This window comes from Tachypleus tridentatus, chromosome 2 (genome assembly GCF_004210375.1).
Source record: "Tachypleus tridentatus isolate NWPU-2018 chromosome 2, ASM421037v1, whole genome shotgun sequence".
In the NCBI taxonomy this organism is placed as follows: domain Eukaryota; kingdom Metazoa; phylum Arthropoda; class Merostomata; order Xiphosura; family Limulidae; genus Tachypleus; species Tachypleus tridentatus.
The window spans coordinates 97,223,149-97,250,932 of record NC_134826.1 but is presented as its reverse complement, the minus strand read 5'-3'; the positions used below and the strand labels follow the sequence as shown (position 1 = coordinate 97,250,932).

The 27,784-nt window shown below is 29.7% G+C and overlaps 1 protein-coding gene across 14 annotated transcripts in view; it reads left to right on the top strand.

Moving 5' to 3' along the window:
- LOC143244643 (actin-binding LIM protein 2-like) overlaps window positions 1–27,784 on the top strand; it is a 71,998-nt gene that overhangs the window by 26,168 nt on the left and 18,046 nt on the right. For 7 of the 14 annotated variants that reach the window (XM_076489691.1, XM_076489690.1, XM_076489687.1 and 4 more), the window contains 12 exons: window positions 1,023–1,116; window positions 3,496–3,586; window positions 7,957–8,060; window positions 8,608–8,664; window positions 9,009–9,071; window positions 10,110–10,272; window positions 14,615–14,665; window positions 16,877–16,891; window positions 17,421–17,588; window positions 19,260–19,420; window positions 19,534–19,675; window positions 24,047–24,160. In XM_076489691.1, the coding sequence (XP_076345806.1) occupies window positions 1,023–1,116; window positions 3,496–3,586; window positions 7,957–8,060; window positions 8,608–8,664; window positions 9,009–9,071; window positions 10,110–10,272; window positions 14,615–14,665; window positions 16,877–16,891; window positions 17,421–17,588; window positions 19,260–19,420; window positions 19,534–19,675; window positions 24,047–24,160 (1,223 nt within the window). The remainder of the gene's footprint in view (window positions 1–1,022; window positions 1,117–3,495; window positions 3,587–7,956; window positions 8,061–8,607; window positions 8,665–9,008; window positions 9,072–10,109; window positions 10,273–14,614; window positions 14,666–16,876; window positions 16,892–17,420; window positions 17,589–19,259; window positions 19,421–19,533; window positions 19,676–24,046; window positions 24,161–27,784) is intronic. The other 7 variants (XM_076489696.1, XM_076489695.1, XM_076489693.1 and 4 more) reach the window with 2 other exon arrangements.

The window sequence follows — 27,784 nt, the reverse complement described above, 5'->3', positions numbered from 1 at the left end:
CTGTTGGTGAGGAGATAATGCATGATCATTTGCATAAGAGAGATTTTGGAACCTTGCAATTCCAGTAGGTTGGAAACAGATGGCTTGTGGCATGCATATAGAAAAAAATTGCACATAAAGGGTAGCACTGAACAGGAATAGCTAATCTTGTAAGTTAAATACCTATTGAAAGTAAATTTTCAGTACAGGAAAATTGTAACCTTAAAAAAATTTTGCAAACCATCTTGCTAACTCTTTTTCCCCACTTCAAGTAGTTAGTGTTCACTAAAAATTTGCATTAGAATGACTTAAAAGTAGTCAATTTATGTAAAGGTTTAGAGTATTTGTAATTTAGATATTGTAATTTAGTCTTAGAATGGAACACAGTTCAACCTACGTTAACTTGGTTTTCTATACTTGAGTAAGCTTTTTAAAATCTTGAATTTAATGATCTAGCAAGAATTTTAAACCATGGTTAAATAAAGTAAATCAATGAATAACAATTATACTATTATGATGTAATATGTAATTGTGTTATTAATCCAATGTTCTGCTTACTCTGTTTAGTCTGTGTTTTGAATGTTCAAATTCATTTGAGAACAACTAATCAAGTGTTAGGTTTCCAACACATATGTATACAGTTATGTTAATGATTGTGTAGTCTTATATATGACATTATGTTTTAATTGTGAAATTTTTTTCCGATAATCAAGTAAGTTCAATGGCATTTTCTAAATATAATTCTTAGCTTTGAATCTTGGTAATCAGCTACTTGTGTTTGAAAAATGTGTGTGATGTAGTGATACTGATACGTGGTTTTATATGATTGGAGATCTTATATTCATCTTATGAAGAGTGAATGTAGTAACTTCTCCAAAAATACATATAACAAATTTTCTTAATGAATAAATGATTAATTGCACCACATAAGTTTTCTTTATCAGTTTAAATTTTCTTTTGTTTTCTAACTTTTGTTAACTGAATATTCTACTTTTATGTTGTAAATATATATTAGAGGTATCTAGTTCATTTTTTATTTACAGAGATGGACTATCTTATTGTGAAAAAGACTACCAAAAATTATTTGGGATTGCTTGTGCTTATTGTGATCGATACATTGTTGGAAAAGTTCTACAGGTAAGTTTTTGCAAGATTTGAACTTTCATTTCTGAATTTATAATTTGTTGTCATATGTCTTATCTTTGTAGAAGATAAAAGAAATGAAACTGTTCATAGCAAGTACTTTTAATGTTAATGGAAACATATTGTTATCTGAAAAGTTGGCTGAGTTAACAACATAAATATTAGATGAAAAACTATTTCATAACAATTTGCAAAAACTATTGTTGCTCTTTAACTTCGTAGAAAATAAAAAGTCAGATGTGGTAATTGATTTAACTGAGACAGCCAGTGAACTTGTAAATTGTACTGAAGAAGTTGAAATCTAGATTGAGTAAATCATTGTTTTTCTTTTTTATGGATGTTACAACAGTTTAATCTATTGGATTTTGAATACTAACTTTAGCCTTCAATTTGTTTGTTCTTTCAAGATTACAGTCAACAAAATTTCTATTTGAAATTGTGATATGTATGAAATTTCATAGTTTTCACTTCTTTATGAAAATTTTAAAACTGCATATTAGGTGTAACACACCTTATTTCTAACTATAACATTTTGTCTGTTAAAAGAAATTTCTTCTTACTGTTTCCAAGAATTTTACTTTTATTATTCCAACTATAAGCCAGAATTTTTCAACACTAATCAGAAATTTCTTATCGTATTGATAAGTGCTAAGGAGGCACTCATTTTGTTATAATGGTATTGGTAAATGTTGAGAATGCTTCAGTTAATCAGTTATTAATAATGATACTGTTAAATCATGAAAATGTGCTCTTTTACTTGATTGTTAATAATTATATTGGTGATATGTAGTAAGAATACAGTTTTTTAGCTGATTGAATATGGATATTGGTAAGTGTTAATAATCTAATATTTTGCCTGATTGGTAATCAAGATATTGATAAATGGTAAGAATGCAGTTTCATATCTGACTGTTAATAATGATACTGGTAAATGGTAAGATTGCACACTCTTACCTGATTGTTATTAATGATACTGGTAAATGTTCAGAATAAAATCTTTTTCTTGATTGTTAATAATGATATTGGCAAATTTTGAGCATGCAAACAGTTATCTGATTGTAAATCATGGAATTGGTAAATGTTACTAATGCAATCTTTACCTGATTCCTAATAACAACAAGTGAATAAATTTTTTAAAAATTTTGTGAACACAAATAAGTATTAATATATATGTACCCAAGCTAGATATAGTAATATAAAGTTGTAATGCTACAAAATGTATTGAAACAAGAAAATCAAAACCCAAAACTGTGTTACTGAAAAGTAAAAAAAGGTTTACCATACTTTGGTAAATCACTGTAATTATGTTAGTCTGAGCCAAAGTATGGATAAAATTTTAAGTAACTTAGGTTTTACAGTTTCGACTTTCTTGTTTCAATACTTTTTGTTACATTTAATCTTTCTGTTACTTTCTATAGCTGTCTAGGATACATATGTATCAATTCCTTCTTGTCTTTATAAAATTAAAAACATTTTATATACAATATGTTGAGAATATGATATGTTACTTGATCCTTAATAATGATTTTAGTAAATGTTGAGAATTTAATTTCTTACCTGATTTTTAATAATTATATTAATAAATACCGAAAATGCAATATCTTACATGATTGTTAATATATATATATTGGTAAATGTTGAGAATCAAACCTCTTACCTGTTTGTTAATAATATTATAAGTAAATGTTGAAAATTTAATCTTTTATCCAATTGTTAAAATTTTCATTGGTAAATGGTTAGAACTCAGTTTCTTAATGGATTGTTATTTTAACAGTGTTGATAATACAGAGTGTAATATATTATTTAAAAGTAAACAGTTGTACAATTTGTTTAATTTCTGTATAAAAGCCATAACATAAAAATTAACAAACTTTTTAGTTATGTTAATTTATATTACTCGGCAGTGAGTAAAGACATAACAAATATTACAAAAAATAATTCTTTATTATAGAGATCTTGTAATCATTGAGCTTGATGATAGTTTGGTTAGATCTTTAGATTTCAAACAAATCTGTGAAAAGAGAGACTATAATATAAATCACTATCAATATATATGCTACCCATTTTTTATGTAGCTAAACTCTGAAGGTAGTTTTGTGTTAAATGTTGACACTTCATGTACTATACACAATATCATAAGTAAATAATCAAAGAAAGTGCATGCATTGTATGGAAAATAAGTAAAAAAACTGTTATATTTGTTTCATTTACTATTTTTATTAGCAACTGTAATGCAATATTTGCTGCTTTCCTTTCTTCTTTGTTTATGAATATAATGCATATCTGCCTAAGTAGTTGGTGTAGAAAATATTGAGCTCAGTTTTCTTACTAGAATACTAAGTAATTCATTTCTTTGCTTTCGTATTTCATTAGGCTGGTGATAATCATCATTTTCATCCAACGTGTGCTCATTGCACAAAATGTGGGAATCCATTTGGAGATGGAGAAGAAATGTATATGCAAGGTGAAGTATAAATAATATGTTTGTGGTTTTGTGTCCAAACTCTTCCCAGATTTCTTTATCAAATATTATAAAACTAATTATTATAAAGGCCTTTGTCTGAGGACTCTACATTGCATATTGGCTGTTCAATTCAGAATCATCTTACCTGTTGTGTTTGCCTGTTCAAACTTTTAAATAGAACAAGTAGACTATACTATTGCACAATGTTGTTGTTGGCACATGATGACTGGCTTTGGTTTCAACTTCAGTTTGTTTTATTTACAAAGTATTTTACATGTACAACACTTAATCTAAGTGTAATTTCCTAAATAAAACTAACATTACATTAAATACAATATTTATGGGCTTTTGCAATTTATTTAGGTCTAAAATATGCATGAACAGTTCATTCAAAACCATATGCTTATTACTTTGTGAATGTGCATTCAGACATTTCTGCATATTTAACTAAGTTTGTCTTCATTACAACTATACATTTATTCTACTTTGTAATAACTTAGGTTTGGTTCATTTCATATACTACTATAAACACTTTTTAGGTATCTTTTCTATAGTATGGGTTTTATGATTCATTTTTATGACTTTCTTTGTTTCAGTTTGTACAATTGTGTCATACACTGAATGCTATAACTGTTTCATACTCTGTACACTTATAAATACCACTATTATACCATACTGTTTATTGTATATGTAGTTTTATTAAATAAAGTCTTCTGTGTGAGTTTGTTTGTCTGACCATATATTTTTTCAAGTAGACCAGGATTTATCAATCTAACACAATGCCTGCAAGAAACCATAGCTTAAATGATGAACATGAAAATGATAGAATAAGGAAAATTCAAGTAAAGGGCATGAAAACCACTGAAAATGTTTTGTGGTTCCTAGCTAGTTTTACTTAAGTAATGTATATTTTGTTACTCTTATTTGTTTCTGAATTTTTGAATAAAGCTATATAAAGAGCTTGTTGCACCTAGTTGTTCTTCATGTTTAGAGAAAGCAAACAATAAACAGCACCTACTACCGAAACTTGGGGTTTTTGTTTAGCTAAATAGTGAAAATTGACTATTACTGTTGTAGTGCACCCACAGTTCCAAACTGTAGAATACATTTTTGCAGCAGCAATATGCAAACCACAAAATCTTAGATTTATAGTTTGAGCATGCCAACCATTAGGCACTCTGCCTTTTATGCACACATAACTTAAACAACATCTAGCAAAGACATTCATAGTATATTTTTCTGTTGAAATGAGTGGATTATTGTCATTATATTTCTGGTTTCTCACTTTAGTAAAAAAGAAATTTAGAAATTAGTATAGGGAATAAACTCAGTCAAACCAGTACTTTTTTCAGCTCTGTTATCAAAATGCTGTATAACCAGTAACAAATTTTAGTTTGGTTACAGAGGATTATACACAATTTATAATGAACTGTAGTGGTACAGAGCCATATTTAGCTGCCATATATTCAGCCTGTATTACAGCTACAATGGTAATGTGTGCCTCTGTTCTTCTTAAATGTGGTCTTTGAAGGACTAGGGTCCACATACCATTAAGGAAAAAAATGTATGGCTGAAAACTGATTTTCTGTTTTTCTCAGAAACTTCATATAACTGAAATTGTTAAAAACTAGTGTATAATCAGCTATTAGAATGAACTTAATTAATTCCAAGAAAAGCACAGAATCTCAGTATCATTTTTATAAATCATGATTAACATCTGTAATGATATAGAATCATAAGAGTAAAAAAATATGACCAATATTAGAATTTAATATAAATGGTGATATGCATTACTGGAATATCCAGTTTTTTGTGGTTAATACTCCCTTTATTTTGTCTTGGGGAATTTTGTTTGACACTTCTCTTTGTTGCAGGCCATTTGGGAAGTTCTTTATCCTGAAGCCCCTTCCTGGTGTCTCTCTTCCTAAAAAGTCAGCCATTTTGGAGCTCTGTGATCAGTTGTTTGTGGAATCACCCCTCAGCTTTAGTCTTGTGGTAGATCTTGCAGGAAACATTTGAGTCTGTCTCATGGAATTTCTCTTAGGATTTTTCCTTGTCATTCAAGGCTGACACCTACCTGTTTTCCATTATATTCTAAGGGCTTTTTCACAGATACTGTAGTCAATGAGTCTGCATTTCTATAACTATATGTATGTTTGAGAACTTCCACCCCTTTACTGAGAGTCTTTATTTGTATGACGACCTTTTTACTATGGGGTCTGCTTATTTGAGCTAGCTGTGGTCATGTTTCTGAGTCAGTATATGATTAATTTTGGGTCTTTATCATTTTATATCTTTGGATGAGCTCACCCTTCTAATTTACTTTTTTTGATATATGGAATTTCTTGTTTTCAAAGCCTCCATGACCACTTTTCTTCTCATGCATGAAATTTTGTCTTTTGGGGGGGATATTTTACTTATTTTGTGCCTCTAGCAATGGATTCTTGCAGGTCAGTAGAATATGCTCTGTGATCCTATGTCTTCTCTCATTTCTTCTTCTCCATCTGCTAAATTTTTCTCTTTGTCTCTCTTTGGTCAGCTTATTTGTGATTTCTACTCCTTTCTGGCTTTCTCACCAACTTTCATCTCCTAGTATGGCTTGTATCTAATCCTTTGCAAAGCAGGCAGATTAATTTTTATACAGAATATCTTGTTTTTATGCTTTCTTTTATTACCATTCTCCATTGCAATTTATCAGTGTAGGTGGATGTTTGTAGATGTTGGCTCATTTGCTAGTTCCTTCCTCCAGGATTTTTTTACTCTTTCTTATCTTGTTTATTTCTTTCCATGAATTTTGAGAGCAGTCTTTCCATTTCTTTACTTGCCAATTACAGTGGGGCATTGTTGGTGATTTTGTATTATTTTCCTTGTTATTCACCTCTCTATGAATATTATAAACCTATTCTGGATCTTTCTAATAGGTCTTGCTCCTCTTCTGGTCCATCTTCTAAATGGGAAACTTGAGTTTGTTCTCAAGGCTTGTTTGTCTCCTCCATTTGAACCTATAACTACAGGTAAATTTGAAAATATGAAAGGAAGAGGTAGAACACCTAAACTTAGTGAAATTGCTATCAAGTATCTTCCTTTATCCAGCCTTCAGGACAGAAGGAATACTGCTACTGATCTCAAGCATAAGATAAATAACCACGTACCAAATAACAGAAAAGTGTTCAGATATACAGTACAAAGAAGATCCAGTGAGAATGGAATATCTGGTCATGTAGCAGTTAAAAACCTTTACTTAAAACTCCAAATATTGTCAAAATACAGAAATTTGTTAAAAAGTACAAAAGCTTGAATGTCAGTAATTGGAAAAAGGGTGTTATGGACAGGAATGCCCAAGTTTAAAATAGTTGGTTCAAAACATAGGTTTTATGTTAAGCAGAAGAAAGATGAAAGATAAATACCTCAATACACACACCTACCATGAAGCGTGGGTGTCAGGCAGTGTGATGGCTTTGGGGTAATAGAGGCTACAAATGATATTTGCAAAATAGGAATAATGGACCAGCACAAGTACCATCAGATACTGATCAGTCATGGTATACCCAGTGATTTGCATATTATTGATAAAGTATTTTAATACAAAAAAAAAAAAAAGATAATGACCCCAAACACTTAACCTATGCAGAAATTACTTAGATAAGAAAGAAGCTGCTGGAGTCAGCACTTTGATCTCAATCCAATTGAGCAGATCTGGGATTTGTTTCTCTGAGAAGGCAGCTTGAAATCTAATTTTTAACTTTGTTTGAACACTTTTGTACAGTACTGCATACTGTCATTTTTTTAATCAAATATTCTTCATTTGGACACAGTGAAGGAAAGTATTTTTTGAACCAGGACATTATATTTCTATTATTAACACACAAATCATCCTAGATTCATTTAATACCTGATGAAGAATGTTTGTCTAAAATACTTCCCGTGTACTTTCCTTCCTTCTATTCTGATAAAGGATGCTTAGTTATAGTAATGAACTTTTGAAATACTATAAGAATATTGAAATAGGAGATAGAAGGGGTTGGAGAAACTTCCTGGATGATAAAATATGTTAGAAGATGTGAAGTAAAAATATTATAGGTCATAGAACACCAAAACGAAGATATAAATGCCTAATTAAATGATTATGTAACTACCAGAAAGTTCTGTAGGTTTGTATCAAACAAGAATAAATAAAATTGCTGAATTTTGCCTTGTTGTACACGTGTTACATGTGGTTATCAAAAATTGAGAAGACTATATATTCTTTTATTCTTTAAAGCCATAGTTTATCACACTGTATTAACATAATTTATTATTTGTATTTGTTTTATCAGAGCTCAAGTTGATAATTTATAGTTGAGTAATGAGAAAAATTAAATATTTATTAGGAGAAGCAATTTGGCATCCTCGTTGTGGACCAGCTCCCAGTGGTGAGGAAAATACTGTAGGAGTAGAGGAACAAGTAGATAATATTACTAATGAACATGAACAAGTAGGTTGTTCTTTATCATATTTAACATCTTTTTGAAATTTTTTTCCATTATAATTTCTTAAAAAATATACTTATTCATATTGTTTAAATATTTCATTCACATTACGCATGTTTGACTGTATTTTGATTAGACCAAAATATTTTAAGCATTTGTTGTAAACTCATTTTGTTGAATGTTTAAAAATAGATGAAGTATAAATAATAAATATATATTTATTAATTTTAGTGCAGGACCTAGTGATCAGTTCATACAATTTCGCATATTGTTCTGAATATGCTTTATTACTCTAGGAAGTTTAATGTTTTTTATTTAAATAGGCTGATCTTGTTTTTGTGGTATAGTTGTAAATGTTCTACTTTGGAAATAGGTAGCTATCATGTAGAATTGATTCTTAGTAACTACCAAAAGTTACGTATAAGCACATAAGTTACTGTGTATTAGTAGTTGGTACCAAATACTGTAATTGTTTAGAGATGACTAAAATAACAATAATAAAAAAAAGTAGGATTAAATTCTTGATGTGTAAGTTGTGCTTTATGTCCTAAGTTTGTGTGTCTAGGTTGGGCCTGGATAAACTTCAGAATCAACTTTAATCCTAAAGCAGTAAGTACTTTAGTCAGTAAGTTTTGATTCACTAAACATAAAAGCTTTCATGAAACTAAATTCTTCATATAAAAGTGTAAGTACTGATGCAAATAAATGGTAAGAAAAGAAACCAGTTGTTATAAACTTCTTTGTTGAGGTTTGTAATCCTAGTAACAAAATGCTAGAAATTAAATGGTTCCAGTCTAAAACATAGACACAGCTGTAGAACATCCTACTGCTCATAGATTAGTTGAATAATTATTTATTTTTCTTACCTGATTTCTGTTACTAGCAATTGCATGTTCTGTTTTTATTTTTGTGCATGGTTTTGTTTGAAATGCTTTTTTTGCATGTTGTGATAGAGAGTGTCCAGTTTTTCCAGTTCATCATCTTGCAGTCTTCATGGCTATCTTTTTACAAGACAGGTTAGTTTTAGTGACCCATATTTCAATATGTTTTGATCATTTTTAATTCACTGTGATTGATACAGATGAAATTTCAATCAAGAAGTTTACATATTTAGAATTATAAATTGACTTGTCTCTACATTTACATACTTTTATTTTATTTGTGAGCTTTCAGACTTCTTATCAGAGTCTTCATCGGGCAACACTAAAAAACCAGAACCTTACAAATAAAAGTATTTCAACATAATGTATAAAGAAAAGTCTGTGTATAATTCTACAAATTACATTGTTCTATATCATAAGTTGTGAAAACAAGACTTTTAATTGTTGAAAGGCAAAAACTTTGTGAACTCTAGTATTAAGAGAAATATCTTCTCTTCAGCATCCTGCAGGGATTTGTGAGTAAAATGCTAATAATTGATTGATGTTGCTGAAAACAACATTAAGCTAATTAAGATTGAATTATTTAGTTACTTAGTTATTTTGTGTTTTTTATTAACTTTTTTTTTTATCTTAAAAAGGTCTTGTCAAGCTAAATACAGCATAGGCATAAATGATTGAATTGTAAGGGCATATTAGCTTTTGTTACAAAAACACTGAAATTCTCATCTTATTTTAGATCATGAAAGAGAAAGTATTTGAAATAATTAATTTGGTCAATTTTAACAGTTTTAATGATTGTAATGGCTATTTGAATATCCAAAACTCTGTTACAGTAGTATTGTGCTATTATAAAAAAATTGTGATAATTCATATTGGCTATTTTAACATCCAAAAACAAAAACATACTTTGACAACAGTGTTGATTTGATAAGTAATATAAAATTTTAAAGTCAAACTAAATGAAAATGCAAGACATTGAAAATGTTAACTGTATTTACTTGTTAGGTAAAGTTGAAATGTACCAACTACTAGAAATGATTAAAACTAAAATCCTTAGGTAAGAGGCATTAATACAAAACTAAATTAAAATGTAGTTTAATGTGGGTTTTTATTTTACCAGTAAAATAACAGTGATTTATGAAAAATTAAAACCAAATATGCTATGCCCATTAGATTAGTAGAGGCAGTCCTCGGAGCATAGAGAGAGATGTATTCATCATGGACCCAAGTCGAGTTTATACGTATAGCTATCTTACTGCAGAACCAACACAAGGGTATCTGCGTCGTCCAGTTCAGCCATATCCACCAAAGTCCCCACAGTTCTTCAGGCCTCCAGGTGAGTAAGGCTATGTTAATCTTGCACAGTTTTGTTGAAGAAGCTGGAAAGGGTATCTTAAACTACTGTAGTCTTATACAGTTTTCTTGTATGTGCTGGTAAAGATAAGTGAAACTACCCTAATTCTGCACAGTTTTGTTGTAGAAGCTGATAAAGGCAAGTGAAATTACCATAATTTTTCACAGTTTTATTGTAAAAGCTGGAAAAGGTTAATATAGGTATCCTAATTCTGTACAGTTTTGTTGTAGATGCTGGTAAAGGTAAGTAAAACTTCTCTAATTATGCATGATTTGCTTGGTAAAGGCAGGTGAAGCTACCCTAATCCTGCACAATTTTGAGTATACAGGAATGGATGGTAACTGCCTTTAAAAAAAAAAAACGGAAATGCAGAGTACATTATTTCAGAAGTCTTTTATTTTCAGGTCAGTGTGTGTAACATAAGTGAAGCCACCTTAATACTACATTGTTTTGTTATGGATGCTGATAAAGGTAAGTGAAGCTATCCTAATCCTGCACTGTTCTGTTGAAGATGCTGGTAAAGATGAGAGAAGCTACCCTAATTCTGCAGAGTTTTGTTGTAGATGCATGTAAAGGTCAAAGGTAGATTAAAGGTCAGACAGGTTTGGTGTTAAATATTTCTACTAAGGTTATTATGATAACAACTAAATATTAAATAATAAGAACTAAACCTTTATGTATGTTTTACTTTAGAATTAATGGGAAAATAATACCCACACATTTACAAGACTCACCTGCAGATTAATGAACAATATTAGATGTTTCCTGAATAGAAAAAGTGGTGCTCTAATACAGAAAAAAAATTGTAATCAGATGACAAACATATAGACAGAAAGAAATCACACACACAAACTACACAACTCGTGCATTCTCTCTCTCTCACACACACACACACACATTTAGATCACACCAGTATTCACAGCAGTGGTAGTAGTTCAGGCCATATGTACTTAGTTAAATTACTGTACTCTTGGCTGTTTTCTGTAGGAAGAACATTTATAATCTGTTTCATACGAAACAATTCTAACAAGTCATTTTCTATGCACAAAAGTATGAGTACACTTAACCTGTTCTGGCATATTATTGATTGAAGTGTGATTTTGATCATTTGTAGCATCAAGAATGATTTCTTTTTCAAAAGTAATTGCTTGATATGAGTCACAGTTACATCCTAAAGATTATTAGATTGTATGAGATAATTGGTTTGAGAGATTGGTTGCATATCATTCTTAGCATATTTGTTTCATGAATTATAATGGTTTTCTTTCCAAAAGGGTGCCAATTTTTTTCTACTGTGCAAGTATTCAAATCCATGGGATACATACAAATGAGCCTTTAGGTGGCACTGCAAGGGTGATTTGTATTCATGGACTCCGAGTTTTATAGAAACCTATACTTGCAACTGACGTTTCCATATGTCGTTATAATGTTGCATATTGCAAGTAACAGTTTTTCGATAATTGGTAAACAAAGTTAGAACTTTATATTGAGTAGAAGGTGAAATTTCAATGTCATAATCATGAGGTTGTTCCATTACATATTTCTCTTCATTTTACTTAGTCTTTCAACCTTATATTTCTTGCATCCATACAGTTGTTTACCTTTTTCGTCATATTTGGGAAACAGATCTTGTAATTACTATACAAATGTGCTGACATCTATTTGGGAATTTTGTAATGAATCACTTTCCTTGTGAAACCTCTGTAGGATAAAGCTCTATAATTCCATCATTATACCTGTTTCTAGTTGTTCCAATTTAGCATTAGGCTTCTTGACTCTCAGTGCATTTGAGACTTTTCTGAGTCATCATTCATTATGGAAGTGAGGACTTGCATTATGGGCACTGTACCCAGTATTTAAGGTTTTTATTGCATCTGAATGGGTGCTCCATCTTATGTCTGATACCCTCTTTATCATTGGTAACCCTACTTCTATCAAGCATAATGTGTAGGTACTTACATTGGTGAGTTGAAGCTGAGAAAAACACAAAAATGTTCTGCAGAAAGGCAAAATATAAACAAACTTTAGTACAGTAGTCCACAGTACATTGTCCAACCACAATTAGTGAATGAGCAAACAAGGGAATTTAGTCTGTTACAGGTTTATTCTCTTTGGTAAAGACCTTGCATGCCAACATATTTATTCTTCATATTAGATGCATTGTCTTACAACTACCCATGGCAGTCTTGAATTCTTGTATCATTTTTTTGAAGAAAATTAATAAGAACTTTAGGATCTTCTGCTCCTGTGTGATTACTTATCAGTAAGAATGTAGCAATCTTTTCTACAGGGGCATCTAAAAATTATTACCAATTAATCTGTGTCTGGAGTAGAATGAACAGACACTGAGTAATACTTGGATGTTTTAATTTTCTGGATAGTGGTGGTGAGAATTCTTTGTATAGGATTTCTATAAATTCCTTACAAATAGTTAAGGATAAGTATGATACGTGCATTTTTTAATGTATTCAGCAAGAAGTATATCATACTCAGCTAATAACATCAGTGTTTCTAAGTAATTGCCATTATGCACCAAATATATATTTCATCACTTTCTTTGAACACTGGTCTTCTAGATAATAACAACTTTATCACTGAAAAAATATGCCCTAGAATGTGGTGCCAATATCGTTTTCTCTGTTAAAGTCTTGTCTATTCTTCCACTTTTGGTATTATAAAAAAACAAATTTTGTGGTTAACTTTGATACAGTGAGCTTGTTTCATGCTGACTAAAGTCCATGTTTCCAGTCAGAGCAACTAGTTGTTACTAGTGAAGAAGTTTCCATTGCTGTTTATTACAATTTGCATACAACACAGAAAATGTTCTCCTTTGATGGTGAGTAGTAAAGCCAGTATCTTTTAACCTTTTGTACTATTCAGTTGCTCTTGAGAAAAACGTCTGAGAATTGTGTTTTATGTTTGTATTGATTTTGTAGATTCACTGAATTCTTCATTCATATACCAGCAAGAAGTAATCTCCAATGTAAAAGTATAAAATCTTTCATTTCTTCAGAAACTTTTTTTGTGTCCCAGTTTTAACTGTAAAGGATGGGTTAGAACCTTCATTGCCATTGCAATAATTGATTTCTTCCTGTTTGTAGATAGTTAATTCAGTTTGATAAGGTTTACATTCATCAACATTGAGAGTTGTAGTCTCTACATAATTGTTTTCACAGACTTGGTTGGCGGTTATGTTCCAGTACTTTCTTATTGATAACAAGAGCTTTATTTGATATGATGAGATTGATGGTCATCAGCATTCAGAGATTGTTTCTACATTGTTGTTCTAATGTCTTGGCTGGCAAGAATTTTGGCAGTAGAGGTTGAGCCCTATAAATTAATTTGCTTCCTAGATTTAGTTACTATTTTTTCTAATTTTTCTTCGTTTCTTTTTTACTTTTAGTTTTTCTGACTACTTTTGTGTTTGAACACCTTTATAATAGATAAGATGAACACTTAATGAATAATATGTACTAGATAAGAGCAAGGCTACACCTAGTTACACTGTTTGGAGGCAAGCCAATCTCTGCTCCCTGCATTGCATGGTAGGCCAACTAATATCACAAACAAATTCTCTGTTTTTCTTTTTCTCTCTTTTCAAAAATTTGTGTTAGCTAACCATATATTGTTTTGTATGGTCTGCTTAATAATAAAAATGAACATTAGCAAATATAGAAATTTAAGATTTTTGATCAAATTATTTCTTAATAGATAAAAAAATCTAACCTTTTGGATATTTTGACATGAATCATACTATATTAACATGTACAAATTAACACTTTATAATTAGTAGAGGCAAAATATAGTATAGTAAGAATTATTTCCAAGAACAACTTGTCTTTCAGATTTCTTATTTCTAGTTTTGACACTTGAGACAGTTGTGTAATATTAGTATAACATAAGATACAGTTCTACATTTCTTGTAACAGAGAAGTTTGTTGCTTGTTTTACTATTTTCACATAAAGATTTTAACATATATATATGTTGATTTTAGTCTTTTAATTGATAAATATCATATTACACTCTGGTTTGCAAACTCTAAACAAGCAATCACCTGCAAATTATATCCATGAAATAAATTGAATTACAGATATTCTTTGTCTATCCAGTGTGTAGAACCACCAAAAATGTCTCTCTACAGTCATTGTTCTGTCAGATATATTGAGAGGCTTTGCTTCTTAGAAGTTGTTCTCACATAATGGTTTTGTTAATATCACTAATTATATCAATGAGATGTGTGCAAACACTGAAAAATACTGATATATATAATAATCACTTCAGTTGTGTTAATACCTATTGCTACATTGGTTATCTCATTTACAGAAGGCTCAGAACGACCACTGATTGGAAGTAGAGGACAGTACTTTAAGCAAGGTATACAAACTTTAAAATATTTTCTGTTTTATATTTATTTAAGAGTGTAATGGAGTGTTTCAAATAGAGTTAACTTTGAATAATTTGTAACCAATTTTGTAACAAATTAACCTGTTGAATTTTTTAAGTTACACAATTGTTTCATTAATTTAACTAGCTGACAAAGAAGAGTTCTCTTAATAAGCTGTATAGCATACTATTGAATTAATTAAATTGTTATTTGTATGAAGTTATTAGCTGTTTAGTCAACACTATTTCTTATTGGTACAAGTTTTGATTTTTTTTCATATTTTATTCAGTATTTAACTTAATACAAAATTATGCATAAAAATTTTCATCAGAAGCCTAAAAAAATAGAGCAATGCATCAAATAGAATGTGTCAGAAGAAACTTGAGTCATTTAGCAAATCATTTAACAAGTTCATAAATTGTATTAATAGCTGTAAGACTGAGAGCACAACCCATGTAAAGAATGTAATGTAATTTTTCACCATCATTCACAGATTCAAATAAAAATTTAAAAGAATCACCAGCTCAAAAATAGAACTTCAAAATGTAATATTTTATTTACAAATCATGCACAAAACACGTAGGTGTGAATTGATGATGTACATAAACCCCAGTTGTTATTGTTATACTGACTTAGTGTTGACCATTTGTTTTATTGACTGAGGTTAAATGAATTGCAACTGTCCCTTTTTACTACTTGTGAGAACAAACACTTGCAAAATTACTTTTCTTGATATACATTTTAGAATTGACAAATCAATAAAATGTTTTTATTAATGTTTATTCCTACAAATCATTATTACAAAGCTGTTGTGTTAACTAGTACTATTGGCTAGTTAGTCCTCAGTTTAAAATTAGGAACAGCTATACCTGAACATTTAGGGACCTGACCTGGCCATTTAGCTATTTTACACATACTTTGCTGTTCAGGACTAAACATTTAACTTGCAGTTCCTCTTTTGGGTTGTACATATTCATGAGCTAACATTAAAACTAGCTGAATCTAGTCATGGCTTCTACATGAAAAGCTTATAGAAATAAGTGTTTTGGCTGGTTAAGTATATACCATACAAATAATTGAAGCAAAATTTTTACTATGAAGCATAGAGGGGAGATCATCAAAAGTGTGTGGCTGCATTCCAGCAAATAATAACTCTATGACTGCTGACAATTAAAGGATTTTTTGCTCCATCATGCCCTTCCCTCAGAAATGTGACTTGTATCACTTCTTATTGAGTAAACATTCATCACCCAAAAAGACAGGATCTTAAGAGTACAGAAAATTGATGGAATGACATCTTGATGGTAAAGAGGTCAATGGAACATTCACAACCATGGTAAAAGTTCTAATCTGGGCATTTTTAAAGCTGTATGAGATTATGTAAAAACTGAGAAGCTCAAAAGGTGATTAGATTAATTGACTGTGTTGTAGGAACACTACAAGGTGTTTGGAACAGTACTTAATTATTTCACAGTGCTAAATTGTATGGCATAATGAAAATAAGGCTTAATACTTTGTTTAAAACAAAGGGCTCACATATGAAATAATAGTACTTTGGACAACTTTTTTCACTTTTATTTTATATTTTCTGTGATACTATTATATTTTGTTCTACTGATAAGTTATCCATATAGCTGCCATTACTTGTTTTTGACTCCTGCATGTATTTCACCTTAAAAAACTATGATTGTATCATATTTTCTTGGCAAAGTTTCAAACAAACACACAATCATTTGCTCAAAATGTCATCAAGAAAATTAAATACAACCACAGTCTTTTAAAGGTGATTTACTTCTAAAGATCTAATTTATATATTTTATCACCTTCACATGTTTGTACCAATTTATTCCTGTATGCATAATGCTTGTATGTTTTTCTGTAATTATTTCCATTACTGTGTATTCTTTTGTTTTCTGTTAGTATTAGATGAAAATAAAAACACTATGTACAATGCCAGAAAAATGTGTTTTTTTTATGATTTACTCTATATCACATCAAAGATACAAATATAACTGAAATATGTCTAGTAAGGAGAAAATCTTTAATTTTTATCAGTAGTTAAAATCTAACATTTATATTTAAAACCTCAAATAATTACTGACTTTAAATTAATTGAACATATTGAACTATCAAATTGTTTTATCAAAACTTGGTTTAATAACTACTTTTTTCTTATTTCATAATGATGTGCTGGCAAATAGGAATGACTGCACTTGGTACGTATATTCTGAGTTTTATTGATGCATGACAATTATTTAAACTGCAACATGTATTATAGAAATTAATAAAGTTATTCAAAACACATCAGTTTTCTGAGAAGTTTGTGGGCTCCTAAACATGATTTAAAATAATATTCATGTACATGTAAAAATACTCTTCCATCTCAGAAATAATTTATCTATCCATTAAACTGTTGTATGGTAATCTATTTATTTATTTATCAGTCTGTTTGGTAGTTTGTTTACTTGTTTGAAAGTTTATTGATTTATCAGTTTGTTGTTTTTTATTTTATCTGCCTGTTTATTAGCTAGTGTATCAGTTTATCTATTTGTTCATTGGCTTGTTAGTGTATCAGTATATTTATTCCTTAATTTGTTGTTTGTTGTTACCTGTTTGTTCATTTGGCCGTTGGTCTGCCAGTTAATACATTTACTTAAGTCTGCCCATTCAGTGTTACTCCTTTCTTTTTAATTACCTTAACATTACTTGTTGTGGTAATGTAATTTATAATTATATTTTATTAAGTGGAATCCATTCAGGCTGGTGTTCCTTATCCACGATCACCACACATGAACAATGAAGAACCTATAGAATTGTCACATTATCCTGGAGCTCACCGACCTGACCCCTCTGATGTTCCAAAGATAGAAAGAGATGATTTTCCAGCACCTCCTTTTCCATACACCGATTCAGGTATTCTTATTGTGTTTTTATTTTCTACTGTGTCACTTACATAATGATACTTTTTGGCTTATAAATCTGATGTAACATTAGAATGTTAGAAAAGAATTCTAGTAATAAACCTTCATTTTATGTTATTTATTCATTTGTTTTTCAGTTCTTTAAAACCATACAGAAGTTATAAATGGATCATGAATATTGCTTTGCAAGATAAAATCTGGCTGTGTCAAGCTGTAGAAGTGACAAGCCGTCACAGGTCCATATGTATTAATTTTATGGTTGTGTTTTTTGGCCTATTAGATTTTTATAAAAGTGTATACTTTATATTTTGGTTCATCATGCAGAGTTGTCAATAAAAATAGGTTTTACTTGAGAAATTTTAGAAAGATAAGGTTATTTCTGCAAGTAAATTAAAAAGCAATAAGTACTGTTTTTAAGTTATTGGTAATCATAAACTTATCTGAATCAATTTTTTATACTGTTTTTAAATATTATGATAGAAATATTAAAGATGTTATTGAACTTTATATATATATATATATATATCTTTATTTTAAGAGATGTTTTCAAATAATAAGTTTTTTCTTGAGATAAATGTTTATGCTTAAATATGTAATATCAAGACAAGAAAAACATGCATGTAAGAGGTACTTGTTTTTAAACTGCATTTAACAATTATTACTTTTTACCAATATGGTTAGCCTGTGAATTGTGCCTTTTTTAGTAAAATGGATTTTTTTAAAGTAACAGTACTTTCATTCACACCTAGAGTGACCAGATTTCCAAACCAGAAAACTGAGACAGTCCAGCTTTTGTCCATAATTTCAAAATGGATATTACAAATTTGGAACTGCTTGAGTTTTATTTAATTTACTTAAATTTTATTAAACTGCTTCAAAATATTTCCCAGTGCATGTGAAATAATTTATACAACTTTCTGGTGATATACACAAAAAAATGAGCAAAAATAGTTAAGTTTTACATCCAAAAAGTCTTTAATTACTCAATTTATCTTAGAATATGCTTCTTCATATCTAGATTTATTTAAAATTCCATAGCATTTTCAAACGTTATTTTTCAGTTTTTAATATACTTTGAAACTTTGTAGACATGTAAAGAATAAATGGAATGTAGAATTTCTTTTTTCAATAAACAGTCATAAAATTTAGTATATGACTATGTGGTTTGATGATGACCACTATCTTGTTATTTCCACATTCAGACCTGTGCAGACACGAGTTTCTCAACATGCACAGATGGAACTTTCAAGAGAGTCTAGCAGTAGAATAGTACATATTACAACAGTTAGCAAGTCAAGTAGATCCTATTACATTTGTGATATCAATTTGATTGATAGTTTGATAATTGTTTCATAGTTTGTGAAAAGAGTTACATGATTGTTTTACTATATTTAAATATGTTTCATCAATTTAATATCATCAATTATTGAGATGCTCAGTAGATGTGGTTGACATGAATTCCTTTTAAATATTTAAAAAAATTGCAAAAATGAGAAAAGAAATTCCAATAATATTCAAGGTTATAGCTCTCCATTTTCCATTACTCATCAAGTATCAAGTCAGAAATAGTTAAAAAAAAAAAAGATAAGTGCTTTACATATATGATTTTTATGTTCCTCATTTTCTGTACTTCATATAAAATTTTACTCTTTTTCTTATTCAGAACTACAAACACGGTGGAGTGGAAGCTTTAAAGACATGGATATTGGTGAGGATGAACAGATGATGGATGAAATAGAAGATGAGGAAGAGCTTGTGGAAGAGGATCCACAACTGAAAAGAGAAGAAGAGGAATTATCAAAGATTCCTACTGGTATTGGCAAGGTATAAGTTTCATGCAAGTGCTTATTTGTTTCTTTTTCAAGAAATATTTTAAATGTATACAAAAAGTACTTGAAGTTTTTTTACACCAGCATAACCACAACTTTCATTTTCAGGTGTTTTTGAAAACTGTGCAAGAGCGGGAAAAAATAAGAGCCTGGAAGAAGACTCATGTAGATCCTCGAAATGCTTCACGTACACCTTCAGCAAGCTGTGAAGTAGCCATTAGGTTACGGTATAACAATCCTGTTAATGCATGTATGTATTTTAACTGTTTGATATAATTATCCTTGCAAGAATTTTAACCATTTGGTATAACAGTCCTGTTAATTCGTACAGGTACTTTAATAGTTTGATATAACAATCCTTTTAATGCAACAGAGTGCTTTAACCACATGATATAACAATTATGTTAAGTCCCATTCTGCATGATTTCTGGTGATATTTGATGCCAGAAACATGTTTTTAAGTAACTTTTATTTATTATGTATTTTTATATTATTCTAACATTTTAAAGTAGATTATTACCCAAAATGTGCTTAGGAGCGTATATATACACATATACATAAACACATAAATATATATTTATACTATAAAAAGAATTTAGATTGGATACATAGGTAGAAGACAAATCCTCATTATGCCATACTTGAAAATGAAAAAAACACTAAATGTGAACTTGCATACCAGTTATCTACAATGATGTTACCCTCTTAGTTCAGAATAGACTATGTGAAATAAACAACTATTCATTCACTGGAGGAAAGCTGGTTAGCATCAGCAATATCTAATTGAGTGGACTGGTCTTTTCCATAATAAACACTGAAGTTATAGTGGAAACAATTCTATTCTTTTTCACTGTTACACGCAACAAACAGTTTTATTCTAAACCTTGCTTATTTGCTTTTTATAAACTGATGAAAGCCAAATCATCCCTTCCACAGCACTAAAGCTTCATCAATGAAAACATTCTCACCTGCATCAACGTTTTTCATTTAATTAGCTGTCAACATGTCACACAGTGTATGTGAACATGTAGAAGGGATGTTTTTCTTTACAGCACTAACCTTATTAAACCTAAAAAAATTCATTATGAACAAGTATCTCTCTGCTCATGATTGTTGCACAAAAAAAATGAACACCTGATTCAAATGACTTTCTAGTCCAGTACTGGTTCATTTCACTATATTCACAAATTCCTGTATATAAAGCTGAAAAGTGTTAAATATCACTGTCATTGACGTCTTTCTACTGTATGCTATTTATAATGCCCTTTGTTTGTGAACTTGTTCAAAAAAGATTTAGCTTTATCATTCACACAGGACACAGTATGGCTTATAACATCAGGTGTCATAAATTTCTTGAAGTAATCAAGAACACTCATGTTTTCATTGAAGTCTACAACATGGTTGACTCCTGAAAAGCTGTGCAATAATTCTGGCTATCAAATAGGTTCTTTATCTTAAAAAAATGTCTGGTACTCATGTCCAACTAGCAGACATTTGAAAGGGCTTGATTTAATCAGCACTAAATAATCCATTTTCACTGTCAAAGCTTTCATCAGTTTCATTTTCTGAGTTACTTTCTTCTACAATTTATTCACTTCAGCTTCTGCTAGTATCTATTTAAATATCAGCAAGAAAAACGACTAAAAAAACCATGATTTCCCCTCATTGTTGTAAACTGCTTAAAAACGAATTTCACTAGTTGTGGTACCCTGAGTTTTAGTCTTCACCTCTCAGAGCTAACTATTGGCTAATTTGCTATGATGTCATTACTATTTATAGCCAATACTTTGAAAACTCCAGTTCTAATGCTATAACTAACTTTGAAAAAAATACCACTGTAAATAATGAGTGGTAGTCCATGATGAACAGGCATTCATTGTCATTGCAGATGATGGGCGTGCTGTGATGAGTGCATGTTCATCATTGTAGTGAAGAGGTTAATGCATGTAAGTACTTTAACTGTTTAGTATAACAATCTTGTTAATGCATACAAGTACTTTAATCATTTGGTACAACAGTCCTGCTAATGCATATAAACATTTTAACCATTTGGTGTAGCAGTCCTGTTAATGCATACAAGTACTTTAACCATTCAGTATAAAATCTTGTTAATGCATGTAATAACTTTATTAAAATGACAATCTTCTTTATACATGTAAGCACTTTGACCATTAGGTATATGAGTCCTGTTAATGTATGTAAGTACTTTAATCTTTTGGTGTAAGAAATGCTACAGGTAGGAGTTATAGGGCATGCTATCATGCTTGTAGGCTTGCATTCAAAGATTTATTTAACTACTATTTTATGATTGTATGTCAACAAGTTTGGTATCAAATTGTTTGTGTATTATGATTCAAATCTTAATATTGTACCTTAGTTAATTTAAAAGAAAATATTTAAAAAAATATATCAATTTTTATGTGATTAAATGTTTGTGATGTTCAAATACAAAATATATAGTTTATTCTGAAATAAAAACTAAATTTATTGATGTTTACAAGCTAGAACATAAAAAAGAACTTCATGTTTTTTCTTTTTTCTGAGATGTTATTAAGTTTGGTGAATCATACAAGTTGGTCCAAACTACCTGTTCCATCTGTGGTAATGCTTGTTTACATACACCTCCTTCACTTTGTGATGTGTTTACAAGTAGCTGAAAGCTCATTATCCCCCCATATGATGATTTTAACCTTTTCAAAGTGTTTTCACAGGAAAAAAAAATGTTTTTTTTTCTTTGTAGACTTGCAAAGAACAGATTAGATGAAATGGTACTTGAAAAACGATATTTTTAGAGCCAAATACAGCTTAGTTAGTAATCTTGATTAATTGCAGTGGAATATGATAATTTATGGTTTTTAGAAGTTTCCAAATGCACATATGAAACTTAAAAAATATTCTATTTTACATATTCCACATGCAAAATTTGACAAGGCTTAGCAAATTAAGGCAAACAAGTACATATTTTGTATGTATAAGAGATCATTATTTTCTGTATTTCCTTATTTATGCTTCTATCTTTTAAGAATAATAACTGAAATCTAAACATATATCTATAAATAATAACAGTGTATATACATATGTAATACATTACAACTGAAATTATTGTATTCTATAAAGTACTGATCCACTAGAAGAAAAACAGTTGCATGTTATAAAAACCAATTTTATACTATTGTAAATGGTAACGTAAAGCTGCATGTGGCCATGCGCAACTTCTGTAATGATACTCAGACACAGCTGTAAGGTCAATAAAATAAAGATAATAAATATATATATATGTGTCTGTGTGTGTGTGTAAAATGTTATGAGACTTAAGCTATTTATAATAACCATTTGTGGTTTTGTTAGAGTTATTCTAGAATTAAGATCTACTTCCTAATTTTTTATGGTGGTTATGAGATTGATCAAATTGATCTAACCCATACAGAAATGAATTAGAGAAAATAACACATAAAATATAATTTTTTTCTCTAAAAGAAAAGCGGTTGATAATTATCTTGTGGTTATAGAGATTTCACATGTGGAATTTAATAATTTTCTGATACAGCAAAAGTATTCTTAATTTAATATCAAATTTACTTTGCATTTAGTCAACATTCAAAAATAAAAAATGCATGAGTAAATCATTAGTTAAAAAATATTAAAACTTGAGTTATAAAATATGATATTTTTGTATGAAAGCCTTGTAACATTTTCTAATTATCTACAAAATTTTGTGAAGGTATGTATAATTTTTAAAAAGTTACATTACAACTGTTTTATAGTTATTTTACAGATATGGTACTGATACATGGTTATTTTGATGGATATGGGCTGGGTGCAATCCACCTAGACCATAGTCAAAGATTTAATCCATGCAAGTATTTTATCCATTTGGTATAATAATCCTGTTAGTGCAAATAATTACTTTTAACTCCTAGGTTGTTGTATAACTATCCTGTTAATGTGTGTTATTGTTTTACCATTTAGTTATAGTACAGTTAAAGCTCAATCTTTACCATGCCTTTGCAAGGCACACAGGACCAGTGCTTTTGAACTCCCATTTCAAGTGATGTAAGTGGTTGAGAATGGTCACCCAGTCTCCTGAATAGGATATCAGTCCATTGCAGGATAATTTTAAATTAACAACTGGTGCCAATCATATAGTTTGATAGACTAGAGCAAGTGGGGTAGGGTGTCTTTCTCAAGGATATAACAGCCTCAAATTTACAACCATCTGACTACAAGCCCAAAGTATGAAACCACTTATACTCCTTTTTTTTATTCCTGTTTCCTCAGAGAACGTATGAGAACTTTAAAATGTATTAGTGTTGTGACCTGACCACTTTAGTCCTTGAGTTATGGAACAACAATCCATTTAATTTCTTCAGATTTTAATTGTTTATTTGCATATTTCAGTTTGTAGGTCTAAATTGGTAATGAAGTTTTCTGATGTAATTCTGATATTGTATAGAAACCATAAATTCTCAATGCAAACTTAAATATTTATTTTCCCAATAAGAAGACATGACATTGAATCATTAAAAATATGTTGAGTAATTTTGTCATACTAATTGAGATTTTTTTCCTCACATTATACTTTTACAACCCGAATGAAAAGAACCCTTCTTTTGTTTTCTAGCTCCTTCCCGTGACCTTGATCATCCAAGACCCTGGGAAGATGATGTGTTTGATAATGTTTTAGGGTACAGATCCTCAGTAGGAAGATCAGTTGGAACAACACCAACATATAATGGTATGTGTGAAAAAGATATCTAGAGTGAAATACTAAAATATATGATACTCTTATAGTGCTATGGTTTCTGTATACTTAAAACTGAATGGATGTATATTTATGGATGTGTGTCTATGTATAACAATAAAAAAACAATGTAAAGAGCAGAAATGAGTCTAGAGTGATACGTAAAGTTAGTGACTTTTCATCTGGAGTGTTACTTCATGTATCATAATTCAGTATTTTACTCTGAGTGTTAATCCAGGTATCATAGTTGATAGTACATTTGGAATGTTTAACCACTTATCATAATTTAATGTTTCACATGGAATGTTAACCCAGACATGATCAGTTAATGATTCATTTGGGGTACTTACATGTATCATCACTTTACATTTCAATTCAGTGTTAACAGTTATCATCTGATAATTTTTTATCTGTAATGTTAATCCATATATCGTCAGTTAATTTTAAAAGTGGTGTTTTAACCCAAGTATTACCTATTGATGTTTTACCTGAAATTGTAATCCAGGTATCATCAGTTAATGATTCATCTGGTGTTTTAATCCAATTATCACCAGTTAATGTTTAATCTGTAATGTTAATACAGGAATCAGCTTTTGTTAAACCTAGAATTTTAATCTGGGTTTGATCACTCAACATTTTACCAGGAGTGTTAGTCTAGCTATCATGCATTAATGTCTCAATCAGCATTCTATAGGAGACATTAATGCATAAACCTGTTTCATCTGTAGTTTTAATCCACATATCATCAGTTAATGTTTCATCAGGAATTTAACTCAGATATCATCAGTTAATATTTAACCTAGAATGTTAACCTAGATGTGAGTTATGTCTCATCTGAAGGATTAATTCAGAAATCATCAGTTGATGTTTCATATGTAGCTTTAATGTTTCACCTGGTATATTAATGCAGGAATCATCAGCTAATGTTTAAGCAGAAATATTAATTTAGGTGTCATTAGTTCACTTTTTATCTGGGGCTTTAACCCAGTTATCATCAGTTAATGTTTCCCCTAAAATGTTAGTTCAGATATCCTGTGTAAGTTTCATCTGGATTGTTAATTCTTACATCATCAGTTAATGTTTTACTTCACATGTTAATCTAGCTATCATCAATTAATGTGTCAGGTGTAGTTTTAATCCAGATATAAACAGATGATATTTCGTTTTCAGTTTTAATCCAGGTGTCATCAGTTAATTTTCTCCTTGAATATTAATCCAAGTATTATCAGTTAACTTTCATTTCAAGTTTTAACCTAGTTGTCATCAGTTAATGTTTCATTTAGTATTTTATCCTAGGTAACATCATTTAACATTTCATCTGGAGTTTTAAAACAGTTATCTTCAGTTGGTGTTTCCCCTGAAAAATTAATCCTCAGATATCATCAGTTAATGTATCTTCTGGAGTGTTAATCAAATTATTATCACTTAATTTTTCACCTGGAACATTTATTAATCCAGGTATCATTAGTTCACATTTTACCTGTAGTTTTAACCCAGCTATTATCAATTAATGTATATTTGGTTTTAACTTAAATATCATAAGTGATGTTTCATCTGAAGTTTTAATTTTCACCTAATATTTCACGTGGAATATTAACCCAGATGCAATCAGTTCATCTTTCAGATGTAATGTTAACCCAGATATTAGTAGTCAACATTTTATCTACTTTGTTTATTCAGACATCAACATTTGATATTTCACATTGATTGTTTACTCACGCATCAACAATTAATATTTAATATGGAATGTTAACATAGATATCATTAGTTAACATTTCACATGCAATATTAACCCACATATAATCATATTGTGCGTCTGGAGTTTTAACATGAGTATCATCAGCTAGTGAACATTTAATTTTTCATTTAGAGTTTTAACCCACTTATCTTCAGCCAATGTTTTATCTGGAATGTTAAACTATGTGTCACCAATTGATATTTTATATGGAATATTAAACCTTTCATGATGGGTTTAGTATAGTATACACAAGTTCATCTACATATTTACACGTGTATATATTTACACTATAACTTTTGATACAGCATGTGTATGTTCACAAAATGTGGTAGACTTTTAGTAAAGATGACAAGTATTTTGTACACAAAAAATCAGATTTTTATTGAAATATTTTCCTGAACATTTGTTTGTAAAAATATCGAGTCTGTTTCATTACTAGTCTGAGTGTAAAGTGATTTCATGTTATGATTAAAAAACTATTACTTGATTATTCATACCAAAAATCTCAAATATGATTTGCATTATCTATGAAATCTCTGAAATACATTTCAAATATTTGTTTTCAGTAAGACTTTATCTTTTATTTTCTATACTCTAACTGTGTGGGGTCTTTCACTTGACCAAACTTTTAGTCATCATAAAAAAATCAGGAAATAAATATAAATTATGCTTTTTTCATGCGAGAATAACTACATAATAAAACACAAAAATACAAATGTTTAGTCTAAATAGGTGAAATCTCATAATGCTATATATTTATTATTTTTTAGTATATTGACTATCCAGTCATGTCTAGCTAACATCACATGACTTGCATTGATGCAGTGCATGTGCATTCATGTTATGTATTCAGTAATATAAAACTGACCTTTAGTGTTTTCTCTTTAGCTGTGTTTTAGTTTATATTATATAATATATAATTCCATTTCAATTCTTATACGTTATATATGTATACAGATTATTACTTTTTAGAAATATATTATTAAACTTATTTTTCTTAAAATGTAAAACAATAAATAAAGAAGTAAAGTAAATGATTATCTCTTCTTGTTAAGACTTTAAACTTGGTTGTTACTGGACATAGATTGCTGAGCCTTTTAAAATTTTGCACGTGGAGGATACCAAACAAATTTTTTTTTGGTTTTACATATACAGTTGAATAACCAAAAAAATCATGAATAACTATACTGATACCATAGAATTACACTATAATTTATTAAACTTTGTAACTAAGATGTGTTTAGATTTTAAAATATATGAAACTTCAAACAGACTAAATACACAACCTACCTTCTTGAAATCTTTGTTCAAAAGAATGTGGTTGCCTTTTCACAGATTAAAATGACTGAGAAAACCACTAATGGTGCATTCTAAGCTGTTGATTGGTTATTCACATGCCATATATTTAAGTAAGTGTATGTAAGGGACTGTCTCCAAAAATGGAAAGAGGTGAACAAGGTCACTGTGTTTGGTTCAGTACATATGTCATATACCAGCAAATAAAGAGATATGAGGTTCTTATTTTATATTCTAACTTCTAAATATTAATAATTTGAGTTCCTAATTTGTATGAAGCTATAGACTTAGTATTTTGACATCACAAACATCTAATTTTAAATAGTGCTGCATTTAACATACCATGTTACTCACTAAAATCTATATTTAAGTGTTATTTTAATATTTACTTTAATATTGTACGAGTTAATTTCTTAATTTAAAAGTTTGAATTATAATCTACAATTTGATTCCAAACTTATTGATTTAAATTGGAAAATAATAGTTCAATAAAATTTTGAATGCAAGTCAACAAACGCAATGACATGGCCTTTGACATGTGACTTGTCATGAAATGGTTAATGTGTCATCTAGAATGTTGTACA